A 15,951-nucleotide genomic window follows, 5' to 3' on the forward strand; every position below is an offset into this window, starting at 1 on the left:
CTTTGGTCATTGGGAGCTCTTTCCGTTGGCTCCTGTGTCCCTTTGACACACCTCCATCCCTGTGGGTTTTTTTTTTTTTATCACTTCCTTACTTTCTGGCATTACAAGATGCTCCTTGCACATCTTGTATATTTCCAGCCCCAGTGCTAGAATCCAAGGAGATGAGGTTCCTTTTAATGAAGATGGCATTAGAAACCACAACCTAGGCACCAGGTGTGCTGTTGCCACTAGGTGTTCTTACCCTTTCATATATTCCTCTCCCAGCCCTGACCTAAGGGGGAGTGTGTGTGTGGGGGCGGAGCTGATATCTTATGGTCTCAGGATGGGGAATGGAAGAATGCAATTCTTCCCATTCCTAAACCATGGGTTACAAATATTCCCATGACCAGTTATCTCTTAACCTTCAATGTTTTATAATACCTGTGGTAACTGAACCCAACTTCAAATGCCTCTAGACGCCATTTTATAAAAACCCTGTAAAACCAGGAGGTTGTCTTCAGCCAGCCTCATCTCCCCCAGAAAACAAACACCAAGACACCCTCACAACAAAGACCACGCCATTTATTTACAAAGGCCAGTGTGGGAGTTGGGGGAGGTAGGGAGGGAAAGTCACAGACATCCTCTCTGGATTGCTTGGGACCCTTTCCCACTTGGAGAAAATTCTGTTCCTCTTGCCTCCATGGGTCCTCCAAGCAGCTCGGCTAAGTAGCAGAGAGAGGAGGTGACATGAGCCTTCTCTGTGCTCCAACAGAGCCATGTCCAATTCCAGATCAAAGGCATCATTGCCACCCTCTCCTTTCCCTCCTCAAATAGAACTTTCTGGCCTGGAGGGAATTAATGAAGAATTCAAAAGGCAGGGACTAGGATGCCAAAGGCCAGGGACCCTGAAGGGAAAGACCCCTCTACTATTTCCTGAAAGCAATGAGGGGAGGGGTGATAAGGGTGCTGGTCACAGCCCTGGCAGCTTCAGAAGGGGTTCCCACACTACCCTTGGGTAACCAAGCATCCTTGGGTTACTTAGGACCTAGCTCTCTGGGCTGTGTGTATTCCTGCCCTAGACTGGCCCCTTTGCTTACTTCTCTCTGGTGGGAGAGAGCTCTGAACTAGAGATCAAGAAAGAATCCACTCTCCTACTCAGCTCACATGCAGGTGCACGCGTGTGTGCGTGCATGCACCCACCCACCCACACACATACCCACTGCTGAGAAAGACCCCAATCCCCTTCACGTCTTTTGAGGGGGGGGCTCAAATCACTGGTACTTGGGGACACAGGCAGGTCCTGGGCTCATGGAAATGTGTGAGTGTGTATATAAGCATGTGTTTGAGGAAACGGAGCCAGTATGACCCCTTGGAGCCATATCACTTAGCTTCATCGAGCCCCTTTCTTCAACTCAAGTTCCATTAGCATCTCTAAGTGTCCTCTGTTAGGCCTGAGCCTGGACTCCCCTGCCTAAAAGAGCTCTTAGTGCCTTCACACTAACAGTCAATTCCAACTTTCAAGCTGTTTACTCAGGCTGTTTTCCCCATTCCCTTCCTCCAGAGAACCGCAGTCCCTTCTCTGCTGCACCAGTCTCCATCGGGCTGGTCCAAGGCTTGTTAATTCCCTGTCCAGAGGACTGTGTCTCATATTCCCCTTCAGACAAGGAGAACAGGCATCTTCCTCCTCCTGGAAGTCCCAACAGACCCCATGAAAAAGTGCTGAACGAAGTGACCAGAATAGGGGGTGAGGAGGAAAATCACAGCCTGCCCCCCCCTCCTCCTTCAGAGAATGAGATCCTAGCGTTGGTTAAGTGGAGGCGGGAGGGGATGAGGGGAGAGAGTTACCCAAAGCAAACATAAGACAAGCAAAACCCTAGTGGGACAGATGGAAGATCGTGTTCCAGTAAACCAGAGAGCCGGCTCCTCCTTCAACTCTGCACTGCCACCGACAAGTATGAAGATTGCAAAAGGTGGTTTGGGGCATGGAGGTGGGGCCAATCAACAAAACTGTGAAAATGGTGTCAATAGCTCTGTTCAAGCAGGACCAGGAGAGAAGATTCTGTAAGAGATGAGAAGTAAAGCCAAAATTCTCAGACAGAGCTGCGGGGTTGGGGCCCATGCCTCTAAAGTCACCCTGCGGTCTGGACAGGACAAGGGAGAAGACGGAAGGGATGACAAGCCGCAGCGGGTGGGGGCTGAAAGAGGAACCAAATGCTGGCATCCAGGGAAGGGAGAGGCAGGAGGCATGGGCCCGGGGATTAGGAGAGCTGAGAGCCCAGGAGTCTCTCGATAGCTGCGTTGATGTCCCCTCCCGTGGCAATCAGGGCCTGCAGGTTGGCCTCACGATTGATGAAGCCCATGGAGTTGAGCTGCTCCAGCTGCTGCTGAAATCGCACTTCTGGCGTCTGCACCTGGAGGGGACAGGTCTTGTGAAGTGGGCACAGGACCAACCTTGGGAGGCCTATCTGGATCTGGGGGTTTATAATGGAGAGAAGAAGACCAGTAGGTCTTCTCAAGCATCCTCAAAGTCAGCCAGTGGGGCAGGGAGGGGTGAGCTGCAAACAGGAGCTGAGGAGCCTGCGTCCCAAGTCACTAAACGACTGTGTAATAATAAGGTGGGGGTGTCTTTCTTAAAATTTCAAAGTAACAGGCCTAGATCTGCCTATATTCCTAACTACTTTCTATCAATACTCCAGAGATGTTAACAGGCACTCCAAAAGCCAAATGCTCTGTGGTTGATAAGACGCATGTTGAACACTACTTCCAAACCCCCTCCCAGCAGTCATCACACATGTAGCCATAGTAAAAGGTCAGAGAAGGGCTCCAGGGAAGAAAGTACCTGTTCAATTTTGTTTAACCAATCAACAAAGACAGTTATTTACAAATGAGAAGGCCTGTAATTTTTGACACTCCTATAAACATCTCCAGGGAATGTTTTCCCAAGGGATGTTTAAGAAGCACTAGCCCAGATCAGGAACAGAGGACTCAAAAGCTGGAAGGAGGCCAGCAATCTCAGGCCACCTGGCCGCTGATGGGGGACAGCGCGATCCAGAGAAGGAAAGGACCTGCCAAGGGCCACAGAGCAAGTGAGTCACGGAGGCCCCCGACATGCGGTACAAAAGCCCTCGCCAGGGCTTGGTGTCCTACTCCTCAGGCCACAGAGTGGAAGCTGGACTGGGCCTTGGCGATCACGTGGTCCAGCTCTCTCAGGGCCATGCACAAAGCTGGGCACTTCCTTTTCTGTCGAAAGGCTTTTCCCTGATGAGTCATGGAGGCCAGCGAGAGGGTGAGGGGCTCACCCGAGGTCATCCCTGCTCCTCCCCAAAGCCTCTGGCCTTGACTTGTGGCCCAGGGCTCCAGTCACCTCACCTCCCAGAACCCTCCTCTCCAGTCGCAGAGACAGAGGCTGCTTTAATCATCAAAACAATCCTTTGATATAAGCAGAAGTGGTATAACATAGTGGTTAAAGTGTAAATTCTGGAGCTAGCATGCCACGGTTTGAATCTTGCCTCCACTACTTCCTAGCTATGTGACTCTGAGCAAGACACTTAACCTCTCTGGGCCTTAGTTTTCCCCTTTTGTAACACAGAAATAATAGTAATAGCTTCCTCACAAGACTGTTGTGAGGAATAAAGTAAATGAACTCACACACAGAAGGCACATAGAACAACTCCAGCACATGGTAAGTGCTACTTCTATTCTCATCCGCTTTTTACAGCTATGGAAACTGAACTTTGGGAAGACTGGTAACTTGCCCAAGGCTAGAGAGTGGCAGACTAGGATCTAAAGCCAGGTCTGGCTGACACCAAAGCCTGCTCTGCTTTCTCCATTCCACAGGGCTTGACACCACCAGGATGGAAGTGGTGGGCCCACTGCCAGCCCCGCTGCCCCACGTACCTGTGAGTTTCCACTTCCAGCCAAAAGCTGGATCATCTGTTGCATGAGCTGCTGCTGAGCACTGGAAGCCCCTGTTGGAGAAGATGTGGCTGGCGGGGCTGGCGAGGAGGTGGGGGCCTCAGGTGCAGACCCAGTGTTGCTGCCTGCCGAGGGTGCTGGGGTCCGGGACATACCAAAGGAGCCAAGGCTGCAGGCAGGAGAGACCAAGAGGTGGGAGATGGCCTCTGAGAAAGGGATGGGAACATGAGATCCAGAAAGAAAAGTGGTTGGAAGAAACAGGAAAACAGACCCTCAGAGACACAATGGCTGCTCAGAGAGTGGCAGAGGGAGGGGTCAAAGGGGAGGAGTAGCCAGAACTTTGCTGCCCACCTGCCCCCAACCCTCACCTGGGTACCAGCCCAGGGGCCTCGGTCTGCAAGGTCTGCAGTCCCTGCTGGATCTGCAGCAAAGCCTGCATGGCGCGGGGATTGGTAAGGATGGAGAGCGACTCCGGGTTCTGCATCTGGTGGGAAACGAGCAGAGAAAGGTACCCGGAGATGGCAGGAGACAAGAGGGCAGCCTAAACCCTGAGTCCAGGGCCGAGCTCTGTCCCCTCCCTTAAGTTCCATGTATTGGGTGCAGGGTCCATCCATTGCCCTCCACCTCTGCCCCTCCAGACTGCTCACTCACCTGCTGCAGGAAGACTGGGAGCTGCAGGCGGAGCTGCTCCTGCAGCTGGGGGTTCCCCGCGAAGAGTGGCACGTTCACCATCATCTGCCAGGGTGAAGGGAGTAGGGGGAGGCCTGGGCCTACCCACCCTGAGAATTCCCCCACAGCCTCAGTCTCCCTCGGCACCCCTACCACTGTAGGAAATCTGGCCAGCTTTTCCAAGGATCTCAAAGTATCCTGAAGGCCTAAGTGGGACAGTGAGAGGAAATGGAACTATACTTCGGGCAATGATGAGTTTCAGGAGCCAGGCTGCTCAGTGCTGGGTCTGATGATGATGACAGCTAACATTTCCAAGTGCACAGGGCTTACTACCTGCCATGCCACGTTCCTGCACTTCGTATGTACTCATTCATTTAATCCTCACCACTCTATGAGGCAGCAACTACTGTTATTACCGTCTCACAGATGAGGAACTGGGAGGTTAAAGAACTTGCTGAGCTTACACAGTGGGGAAGTGGCAGAGATGGGAAACAAACCCAGGCAGTCTGGCTCCAGAGTGTTCTGACCACAAGCAACTGCCCCCAACATTTCCCGGTGTGCCAGTTCCATACCTGAGCAGCAAAGTCGGGGTTCTGCGCAAGCGTCTGCATCATGCTGCGCATGTAGGGGGCTGAGATCACATTCTGCATCAGCTGCGGGTTCTCAGAGATCTGCTGGAGGAGGGCCTGCATTTCCGGGCTGTTGAACATCCCTAGGACAAGGAGAAAAAAACAAACAAAACAGGAGAAAAGGGGTCCAGATGGAAACCAACTGCCTCACTTCAATCTACCTTACTTCAGACCCCAAAAGGTTACAAAACTCAGAAAAACAACAGTAAAATGGGCACCTAAGCACCTGGACCTGGGTCCACGTCTCTCCTGACTCCAAGGTCATTTTACTCTGCCTTGGCCTGGCCCCTTTCCCATCAACTCTGCTAAGGACAAGGCAGTTGGAAACTGGGTCTGACTCCTGCCCCTCTGGACTGTTCCAACCACAAGCTCGGATAACGTCAGAGTTGGAAAGGACTTAACTAAAGATCACCTAGATCAATGGTTTTCAAACTTGTCTTAGCGCCAGAGACCTTCTCCTCAAACCAAATCTCACTCAGACACCAAGTATGTCAATGGTCTGGGTGGAGCTGGGGCAGGAAGCCTGGAACCTCCCCTGTTTGGTGCTCCCTCATCCCGGAGATGGTCCAGACCCCCCAGGACTCAGAAGTACAATTTTAAAACCATGGATCAGGTTCAAGTCCCTTATTTTATAAATAAGGGAACTAAAGCACATAGAGGGGAAGGGATTTTCCCAACCAAGATGTCCCCAAGGGTACAAAGAAATCAGGGCATCTACCAAAGACATCCCCAGGGTCATATGTACAGTCATAGTCCAGATAAATGGAGCATCCCCCAGGGTTGTGCAGTGTGTAATCTGTACTTCTGTACGTGGCAGCTCTGCACATCCCTCTCCTCTAGCCTCACATCTGCCTGTCCCCAGGTCTGCCCTGATTCCTCTCCCACACCCCCCTCCCCAGTCTGACCCATTTACACTGGATAGTGCCAGCAGTGCTGAATGAGCTTAGGAGGTGGGGCCTGATTTATTCATGAGCCATTACTTAAGTCACTCCCAGGGACATCAGGACACAGCTAGAACCACCCTCACCCTCTGAGGGGTGGAGCCACTACCCCAGGCTGCAGAGCCCCCTCTGTGGCTTCAATACAGTCTCACCTCTGTCTTCAATATTCTGGAGCTGTGTGAACCCCATTCAGTCCTGGGGCAGAGGGACTGCCCTGGTGACCCCACTAAGCTCCTTCCACCCTAGGACATACCTGACCCCAGGCTAGCCGCATTGATCCCAAAGGGGTTCGAGACTGTCGGGTGCACCTGGCTGGTCCCCGATCCTCCGGTGCCCTCCCCACCGGACCCGGGGGCCTGGGAGGTGGGGGGCGAGGGGCTCCAGGGGTTAGGGAGGGGCTCTCGATTCTCAGTCCGCAGAGGCTGGGAGGACGAGCTGTCGGAGTTCCCGGCCAGGGAAGAGAAGGGATTGTTGCCAAACTGGGAGGAGGGAAAGGTTTTGGGTTAAGGACTGAAACAAATCAGGGACAAGGGCTAGGCCCTTTCTTTCCTCTCACCTAACAGCCTCCCCTTCCCCAGGAAAGGGAGAGAGAGCTAAGACCTTGGAAGGGACAGAGAGCTAAGACCTTGGAGATCCTCAGCTCAATTTTTGGCCCCACAAGGGGCAGCTCCACCCTTGTCCTACAGGGTGGGAACTGGCTGAGGTTAATGACTGGACAACTGAACTGCTCAGATAACTGGAAGCTTTCCATCTCCCCTGGTGCCTCTAAATATTCAGTCTCTAGTTTTCCTCTGTGCCCCACAGTACTTTACACATACCTTTCCCAGTGTGTAGTGAGGGATTTATTTTCCTCAGTTCTTAAAGGGCAGAGACAATGTCTGGTTCGCCTTTGTATCCCCTCCCATCGCTGACACTAGTGGGTGCTCAATAAGTAACGGCCGGCTTGATGGGACCTGGTTCTCTACTTCAATCCTTGTCTGCCTCTAGCTTCCCCTTTTCTAGCCACCTTGGCCCAATACTAACTCCCCAGAACCCTCTACCTCCCTCCCCAGGTCCCTTGAGTGGCATCCCATCCATCTAGGTGCACCAATGGAGCCCCTTAGTGGAGCACATCTCTGGCTGAGCATGCCCTCCCCAGCTCTTCTCCTCCTGCCCCTCCCTCCCCCTAGCTTATCTCCTCAGACTGGCTGCTGCAGCTAAGCAGTCCCCCTCAGCACCAGGCTTCCCACTGTGTCACCCAGGATCATCTCAATGTCTGTGCCCCATGATCTGGTGTAATGCCCAAGGTGGCACCTGAACCTCTTCCATCTGGATCTGCCAGCACCCGGGAAAGAGCTCTGTCCAGGGGGTGCTTGCTGAGGGAGTCTCAGACTCTATTTCCTTTGCTCAGCCTCCTTCCCCTGAGTTCCTAAGTGGTCCTGACCTAAGCAGGAGGTACGTGAGCAGCCTCAGCCCATCCCCACCATGGGGTTTCACATCCAGTCACTTTTCCTGTTTATTCAAAGTGGGTCATGGGGACCTGGGCTGACCAAGGACTCTCCTGCTCTGAGCTGTGGTTCCTTTGCCCTACGAGATGCCTGTTCAGATCACGGGGCTTGCAGGCCAGGACTCATGCACCACAATTTCAGTCTTTGACCCTGTTTCAGATTCCCTGTTCTCATAACTTGCCTTGCACCCAACCCCACCTAATTCTGGACCTCGCTTTGCTCTTCCCGGTGCACCCTAAGGACCGAATCACTTTTCCTCAGCTCCCTATAGGGGTACCAGCTGCCAGTGATTGAGCACCTACTGTGTGTCTGACATATTCATTCTCATGTTTACAATATCCATTTAACACACTAGTTCTCAAAGTGTGGTCCTAGGACTCCTGCAAGGTTTTAAACTACTTTTATAATTCTAAGATGTTATTTGCCTTTTCTCTCTCATTCTCTCATGAGTATTCAGTGGAGTTTTCCAAAGGCTACACAACGTGTGACACCGCAACAAACTTAAGGCAGAAGCGGATCTGAGAATCCTGCTGTCTGGTAGTAAGCCAGACATTAAAGAGACCTGCAAAAATATCAAACAAGGCCATTCTTTCCTCTAAAGTTTTGTTCTGGAAAATAAAGTTATTTTTCAAAACAATGCTATTTATGTTCATGTGTATTGGATTTATTGTTATTTTTAAATGAGTTAATAAGCAAATATTTTTTTTTTTTAAAGATTTTATTTTTTCCTTTTTCTCCCCAAAGCCCCCCGGTACATAGTTGTATATTCTTTGTTGTGGGTCCTTCTAGTTGTGGCATGTGGGACGCTGCCTCAGCATGGCTTGATGAGCAGTGTCATGTCCGCGCCCAGGATTCGAACCAACGAAACACTGGGCCGCCTGCAGCGGAGCGTGCGAACTTAACCGCTCGGCCACGGGGCCAGCCCCAATAAGTAAATATTTTTAAAAATTTGTTTTAACTTCAGATACAGTGAATATCGATAGATCTAACCCATAAAAACAAAAGCTCTTTAGGGCCCTCAGTAATTTTTAAGGGTATAAAGGGATCTTGAGACCAAAATGATTAAGAAGCATTGCTATAATATATTGTCTCCATTTTGAAAATGAGGAAGCTAAGAGTTAGAGAGGTTAAGCAACACGCTTAAAATCACCACTATAGGGGCCAGCCCCGTCGCCAAGTGGTTAAGTTCACGCACTCCACTTCAGCAGCCCAGGGTTTCACTGGTTCCCATCCTGGGTGTGGACATGGCACTGCTCGTTGGGCCATGTTGAGGCGGCATCCCATATGCCACAACTAGAAGGACCCACAACTAAAAATATACAACTATGTACCAGGGGGCTTTGGGGAGAAAAAGGAAAAAATAAAATCTTTAAAAAAAAAATCACCACTACAAAATGGTGGAACAGGTTTTTGAACCCAGGTTTTTTGACGCCACATGCTATGTTCTTTTATCTAAACCAGTGGTTCTCACACCTTCATGTGCATCAGAGTTAGCTGGAGTGCTTGTTAGAAGCCTTTCTCAACTACTTGATGATGATGTTGAAGAATAAGGCGGGGGATTCACTCTACCAGATGCCCAGACTTCATTAAGACAATATGGTACCATCACAGGGATAGACAAACAGACCAGTGGGACTGAGTAGAGTCAGCCAGACACACACTCATTCGTGGAGAGCTGGTGTAGGACAGAGACAGCACGAACAAGGAATCGATTGGGATAGCACGGAATATGGCGTCACTCAGAATATGGCGCCTTTTCCTTTCCACAAGGGAAAAGCCATGTGAGAGCCCACCGTCCCACCTGGGCGCTGGTTAGGGGGTGTGCTCAGTTTGTGAAAATCCATCAAGCTGTACACTTATATGTGCACCTTTCTGTCACTACATTATTCTTCAATCAAAAATGTTTTTTAAAAGCAAGTTAAAAATTAAATGAACAGTATGATACCACTTCTAAATGTTGAAAAATATGCAAAACAATACTACTGATTATTTATGGATACATACACAGGTAATAAAAGAATCTAAATGCGAAACAACAACGTCAGAGTGGTAGTTAGCCCTGGAGAAGGAGGGAGGTATAAGATGGGGGAGGCTGCCATGCTATCTGTAATGTGCTGTTTGCAAATATTAAATATGTTTAGGGAAAAAAGCAAAATGCTAACTATATTTGTTACTTCTGGGATAGAAAAGAGGTGGGTGGGAGACAGAAATAGAAGGATCCCTTTTGTATATCTTTCCATTTTTTTAATACCCTTTTGTTTATTTGTGTACCTTTTGAATTTTGAAATATGTGAATGTATAATGTATTCAATGTAAATTAAATTTTAAAAAAGAACCAAAAAAGGCACTGAAACTATATGGTAACATGTTAGGGCAACATGGGTACAAAAGAATGCTATATTTTTATCTCTACTTTTTGTCCATTTGGAAAGAATTCATAAAGCATTTTTAAAAGTGCATATTCCCAGGGCCTGATCCCAGAGATTGATTCAGTAAGCAGCTCAAAGGTGGGGATCAGGAATCTCACTATTAACAACCTCCCCAGGTGATTCTGATGCAGGTGATCCATGGACCACACTTGAGATACACTGTGCTAGGCTCAGCTGTTTGACCTGAGACCTGCCTCACAACCTTTGAGCCCCTGGTGCAAGAAGTTTGTTAGAACAATGTCAAACCCCTTGGACACTATGCCTTATCCACTTCCCTGGGGACCTCCGCTGCCTTCTGTCCTATTGCCTCAGTCCCACGCCAAGTTCGACCATCCCTGGCTCTGCACTATAAGAACCGCTCTCAAGCCATGGCCCTCTCTCGGGAGGCTGGGGAAGGAAAGAGGAGCGGGCAGCACCCCAGGCTTGCCCTGGGTCTGGGGGTAGGGAATCCCGAGCCCAGACAGCCCTCCCACTGCCCCTGCCCCTGGCCCCACCTGTTCCCGGGCAGCACTGAACATGGGCTCCTGGATATCCGTGTACATGCGGCGGAGGGCATTGTACCCTCCGGGGATGCTCTCCAGGTTGCTCAGGGCCCGGTCCTGGTTCCGCATCATCTCCTGCATCATGGCTGGATTCCGAGCAAGCTCCATCGTCTGGTGGAGAAGGGAGAGACAGAATCGGCCCTGGAACCAGGGGAGTACCAAGCTTGGAAAAAGGTGGGCCCTGAGGAAGGGGTCTGCATCAGGGCCAGGGCCCAGGAACTGCCCCACAGCGGCAGGGAGTAGGGTCAACTGGACTTCCTTCCTCCACTGTCTGCCATCTTGGCTCCAACCTTGCCTCCCTGTGTATATTCTGGTTGGCTTTTTCTAGTGGGGAACAACGATCCCAGTTAGGGTGAGGGCAAAAGCTTCCTCTCTCAGGTTCAGGGGGTCCTCAGAAGTGTCAGGGAGCACAAGGAAACTGAGCAAGAAAGAACAGAAAAAAGGCGAGGCAGAAGAGAAAATTAACATCAACATACTACATACAAGCACTGGGCTAAGCAATTTACAGAGATCAAGTCATTTAATCCCCACAATAACCATCCCTGGTAGGTATTTCCGTCACTATTCTGCAGATGACAAAATAGGCTCAGACTCACAGCCTGGGCAACACACAGCCAGGTAGTAGCAAAGCCAGGTTTCAAAGCCAGGTTGGTCTGTCTGATCAAGACCATACTGCGGTTCCTGGTAAATGACCACAAGTTGGGAAGGGAAAGGATTCAAGCTGGGACAATGCTACCAACAGCCTCTAATCCACAGCCCCAGGTCTTTGGCCTGACTGAATCCTGACGAACACTGAGGATGGGGGTTTTCTCTTTGGAGCCAGTGGCTCACCCTCAATAAAGGGTAGCCTGTGTCAACCCCAGGGGACAGACAGCAGTGCATGATAGAAAAAATGGGCATAGCTACTTCTTGTCCTCATCCAACTTGGAATGCCTCCTGTCCTTCTTCCCAAATTTGCTCCACACTTGCCTCTTTTAAGATACCTTTATGTCTAAGACAAGACTCTGATCTCTTATCTTATAATTCATCCACTCCATAAGTATTGAGTGACTACTATGCAACAGGCACTGTTCTAGACAGTAAACAAAACACTTGCAAATCCTTGCTCTTATGGAACTTATCTTCTAGTAAATCTAGCACTAGACTAGATTGTCTATCCTTTTGCCCCGGTGGATTGGGCCATGGGATGGAGCTCCCAAAAACCAACACAAAACTGCCTCCCCTGGGTCTCCCTCACCCACCCAGCCCTGCCCAGCCACAATACTCCTTGAAGACCCTACTGTCTTTTACTCCTAAGCCTTTGCACTTGCTGTCCCTCGGCCTTGAATACTCTTCTTATTTCCTCCGGTTCATTCTTCCTTCTTTGGGTCTCAGCTTGGGTGACACTTCCTCTAGGAGGCCTCCTGTGAGCCCCAGGGTAGAGTCAGGGGCCCTTTTCTGTGTTCCTAGGGGACCCTGTGACTATTTCTATGATAGCATCAACCCCACTGCATTATAATTGCCTGCTTACTTGTCCCACTTCCCTTTGATACAAGTTGTTCCTGGAAAGTATTCTTTTCATCACTGTACCCCCAGTGTACAAAACATGGCTGCTGAATGAATGAATGAACAACTCACGGGAGGACAAGGTGGGAAAAGGCCAGGCAGGGCAAGGCAGGGGGCCAGGTGTCCTCCACCTCCCCACCCCTCCGACCTTCTCTCAGACTCACCTGCCTCATGAGCTCGGGGTTGTTGAGCATGTGGCTGATCTCAGGGTTCCGCTCCATCAGCTGCTGCATCTGAGGGTTGGCCATGATCATGTGACGCATCAGGTCAGGGTTAGACATCATGTCCTGGACCAGGGGGTTCTCCATGATCTGTGACAGCATCTCGGGATTGGACATCAGTTGCCTCTGCATCTGCTGTTGCAGCTCCATGAAGTTGGCAGAGCCCAGGCCCAGGCTGCCCAGGCCCAAGATGCCTCCAAAGCCAGCTGTGGGGAGGGGGCAGGGTCATAGTCTGCTGCAAGAGCCCTTCCCTCACCTGGCCAGAGGCACTGAATTCCAATTTCCATGATAGGCCCCCTCTGCTTCTCACATGTACCTTTCCCAATATCATTCCCACAGCCCCAGACCTGATCCACTGCTGGCAAAGAGATGTGAGCCTACTAGACTGAGACCTCTTTGATGGCAGAGGCTGAGAGCTGGGCATAATACTGAGCACAGAGAGGACAACTAGTGATGGCCTGTTGAATGAATAAATAAATATTTCCCAACTAGCTACTGTTGGACCCACTTTTTCCCCAAACTCCAATATCCTCACCCAGGGTTCCCCACATTCCCAGCCCCATTTCTCCCCTCACTGTCAACATTTAGCCATGCTCCTTTCCTCTGAGAAGCCCTCAGAGACTGGTTTCTTCCCCTGCTTGGTTCAAGTACCAGTGTCTGGAACCCTATGTCCAGGGGTCCCCTATTCCCATCAGACCAGGAAGAGGGACCTGTTTCTGCCTCCTCTTGGCTCTCCCCCACTCCCTAGCCCAAAACAGGACTGTGCCCTCCTCCCTAAGGGCTTACAGAGTATGGATGCAGTAGCACTGGGAGGTGCCTCCCCAGCCCCTGGGGAGGGACCTCCCCCACTGCTCCTCCGGCTTCCACTGCCAGCATCTGAAGTGGCACTGCCAGAGGTGGAGGGCTGGGCAGGGGTGGCGGGTGAAGCAGGTGTGGTGGAGGGTGCTGAGGCAGGGTCTGGAGTGGAGGGGGAAGAAGCAGTGGCAGCAGCTGGATCTTGAGCCCTGAGGACAGAGAAAGAAAAGTCCTAGTTGAAGTGATCACAAGAAGGGGGAAGACAAGGACCTTGAGTCTGCTGGGCAGCTACTGCCCTAACCCAGGCCACCTCCTACGCAACCCTGAAGGGGGGTGGGGTGGTGCTGGGGAATAGTTAGTAAACCAGACAGAGGGAGGGAGGAGCTAGTACCATCTGTCTTCAGGGCATTCTAGGAGAGGTAAGTCAGGTTCCCTTCCCCTGCAGGGGAGACCACAGGGCTGCCTGGCAACCCATCCAAGAGCCACCTTCCTAGGCCTTGACATAGGCCCTTAAAGTACAGCTGAGTGATAGGTGAGAAAGTATCAGTTGGGGAAAAAAGGCCCAGTCAGAAGTTGGACGTGCTCCTCTCCTGCACTTACTTCTGAGGGGTTTTGATGACCAGATGAACAGTGAGCCCATCCTTGATCCCATGCTGGTTCAGTGTGTCCCCATCCTTGAGGATCTTGCCTGCGAAGATCAGGACCAGCTGATCCTGCTGAGCCTTAAACCTCCTGGAGATTTCCTCTTTGAACTGTGATCAAGAGTCAGAGGTCACTGCGGAGGCTGCCTGGGCTCCGCCCACCAGACACTCGGCCTCTTCTCCAAAAGCCTCTGCATTCCCTTGCTCCCAACTCTAGTCCTGGGAAGTCGTTTCTGCAGTCTCAACACCATCCCTCCAGCTGCAATAAGCAGCTCCTTTGTCAGCCAAGGAGATGGACCAGTGAGAGGCTCTCCTCTCAGCTCTACCCCAGGGTGTCTCACCCTAAAAAGCCCTTGCTGTTCTCTGCCACTCCCTCTTCAGTCCCTCCACCGGGTTCCCTGTGAGGGTACTGCCTGGACAGCTCTCTGCATCCCAGCTCCTTCAACAGCCTTGGACCCAGGCCTTGTCTCCCTTCAACATTCTCTTCTCAGGCTCCAAATCTCTCTCCTCCCTTTATTCCCAGCGTTCTTGTAACAACTACAATAAACAGATCACTAACTGTTCACGAGTTAAGTCTAAGTACCATGAGAGACATATTAATTATTATCTCCATTTTAAAGATGAGAAAACTGAGGATCAGTGCAGTTAGGTAACTTGCCCTGGGCACACTGGAACTCAGTTCTTGACGCCAAAGCAGAGGCTCTGAATCAAACACACTGCCTCTCAGTTAGGGATGATTGAGAATTCAACTTTGCAGGAAAAAGGATTTAAATTCTGGACTGTAGTCATTTTATGGGGTTGGGGGGGGCGTCAGCGATGGCACTAAAGACTGGCTTGGGGAGAGTTAGACTCCTCAAATCTATCAGCCCCTCCCAAAACAAAACAAAACATACAGTCTAAGTAAAAACAGTGCACTTGCTAAGCAAAGGCAGCTTCCAGATCCCTCCCTTCCAACCAGAGGGCCTATCTCAAGCCCCGCCTATGTGAAATTCTGGAGCAGCCACAGGCGGGTGGTGAACACAGGCAATATCCCCTCATTCACTCATTCAACATATTTTTATTGAGCATCTACTGCACACTGTGTAAATCCCAGAGGGGCTGAGAACCAAATGTAACCACCTCGATGGGAAACAGCAGGAAGGATCTAGGCAGAGGGAATCCTCCCCCCACCGCCCGGGCGTCAGGGAACGCACGGGCGTTCTCAGAGCCACACAGTGGGTGCTCGGAGCTCTCCGCCTGCGCCCCTCGCCCGCTCTCCAGGCTCAGCACCTTGCCCGGCCCCAACTCTGCCTCGGACCCCACCAGTAACCGGGACGCACACTCCCCTGAAACCCAGGGTCCTTCCCCCTTTCCCGTGCAAGGTGTCTCCTCCCCACTCTCCACCACGCCCCCAGCCCAGGCCACAAGGCAAACCCCGGCCTGCCTTCCCCAACACGCGCCACGCTCCCCCAGATTACCCTCGCAGGACGCCCCCAACCCTCCTCTCCTTCCCTCCCGCTCCTCCGAGTGCCTGCTGGGCCCCCGCCCTCCTCTCCCTGGCTCTCCCGGACACCCCACCATCTCGGAGCCACCCCCACTCTCTTCGCAGACCCCTCCTCCGCGCTCCCCCCCCCCACCCCCGCCACCCGTACTACCTCCTTGACCGAGGCTCGATCGCAGATCACAATTTCCTCCTTGTCTTTGGGGGTCTTGACGGTGACCCGAATGGGGGGCCTCGTCTCGGCCCCGCTCGGCTCCGCCATGCCGCCGCCGCCACCCGGCCGCCCGCCAGCCCGCCCCGGCTCCTCCTCCTCCCCGCCCGCCCGGCCGGCCCGGCTCGGCTCCGGCGCCTCCAACCCTCCCCTCTCCCCTCCCCTCCCCACCTCTCCCCTCCCCAAGGCTTCGTCGCCCCCTCCGGACCAGCCGCAGCCACAGCGCCCCGGGCGGACTGGGGGGGGCACTGCAGCGGGGGCCGCGCAGGGCTGAGCCCGGGGTCCGGCAGCCCGGACAGGGCCTCGCTGGGCGGTGGCCCCTGGAGGGGCTCTGGGCGGGGCGAGGCGTGTCCTTCACTGTGGGGGCGGGGGTCGAGCTCCCCGCGAGACACCACCGCACATCCTAGCCAGCCCGAGCCGCGCTGAGGTCCCCTTCTGTCCAAAGCTGCCCCCGCCCCCTCCGCGGG

At 52.2% G+C, this 15,951-nt stretch overlaps 1 protein-coding gene across 1 annotated transcript; it reads right to left on the minus strand.

Annotated features, from left to right (window-relative positions):
* Nucleotides 1-540: 540 nt before the first annotated feature.
* On the minus strand, nucleotides 541-15,599 carry UBQLN4 (ubiquilin 4). The gene is made up of 11 exons (XM_044758027.2): nucleotides 15,428-15,599; nucleotides 13,753-13,904; nucleotides 13,144-13,361; nucleotides 12,301-12,563; nucleotides 10,544-10,702; nucleotides 6,387-6,612; nucleotides 5,136-5,275; nucleotides 4,546-4,629; nucleotides 4,263-4,378; nucleotides 3,877-4,063; nucleotides 541-2,390 (listed from the first exon to the last, which is right to left on the minus strand). Exons 1-11 carry the CDS (start codon nucleotides 15,533-15,535, stop codon nucleotides 2,238-2,240), a joined length of 1,806 nt encoding a protein of 601 aa, XP_044613962.1. The 5' UTR covers nucleotides 15,536-15,599; the 3' UTR covers nucleotides 541-2,237.
* Nucleotides 15,600-15,951: the final 352 nt, after the last annotated feature.

Source organism: Equus asinus, chromosome 25 (genome assembly GCF_041296235.1).
Source record: "Equus asinus isolate D_3611 breed Donkey chromosome 25, EquAss-T2T_v2, whole genome shotgun sequence".
Taxonomy (NCBI): Eukaryota; Metazoa; Chordata; class Mammalia; order Perissodactyla; family Equidae; genus Equus; species Equus asinus.

What these genes read in the sequence shown, in the direction of transcription:
- UBQLN4 (XM_044758027.2), bottom strand. Translation starts at nt 15,535, where the DNA reads ATGGCGGAGCCGAGCGGGGCCGAGACGAGGCCCCCCATTCGGGTCACC. An exon ending in ACCCCGAGCTCATGAGGCAG is followed by an intron (nt 10,703 to 12,300) that starts GTGAGTCTGAGA and finishes CTTCTCCACCAG; the next exon opens with ACGATGGAGCTTGCTCGGAA. An exon ending in TCCCAGTCTTCCTGCAGCAG is followed by an intron (nt 4,379 to 4,545) that starts GTGAGTGAGCAG and finishes GTTTCCCACCAG; the next exon opens with ATGCAGAACCCGGAGTCGCT.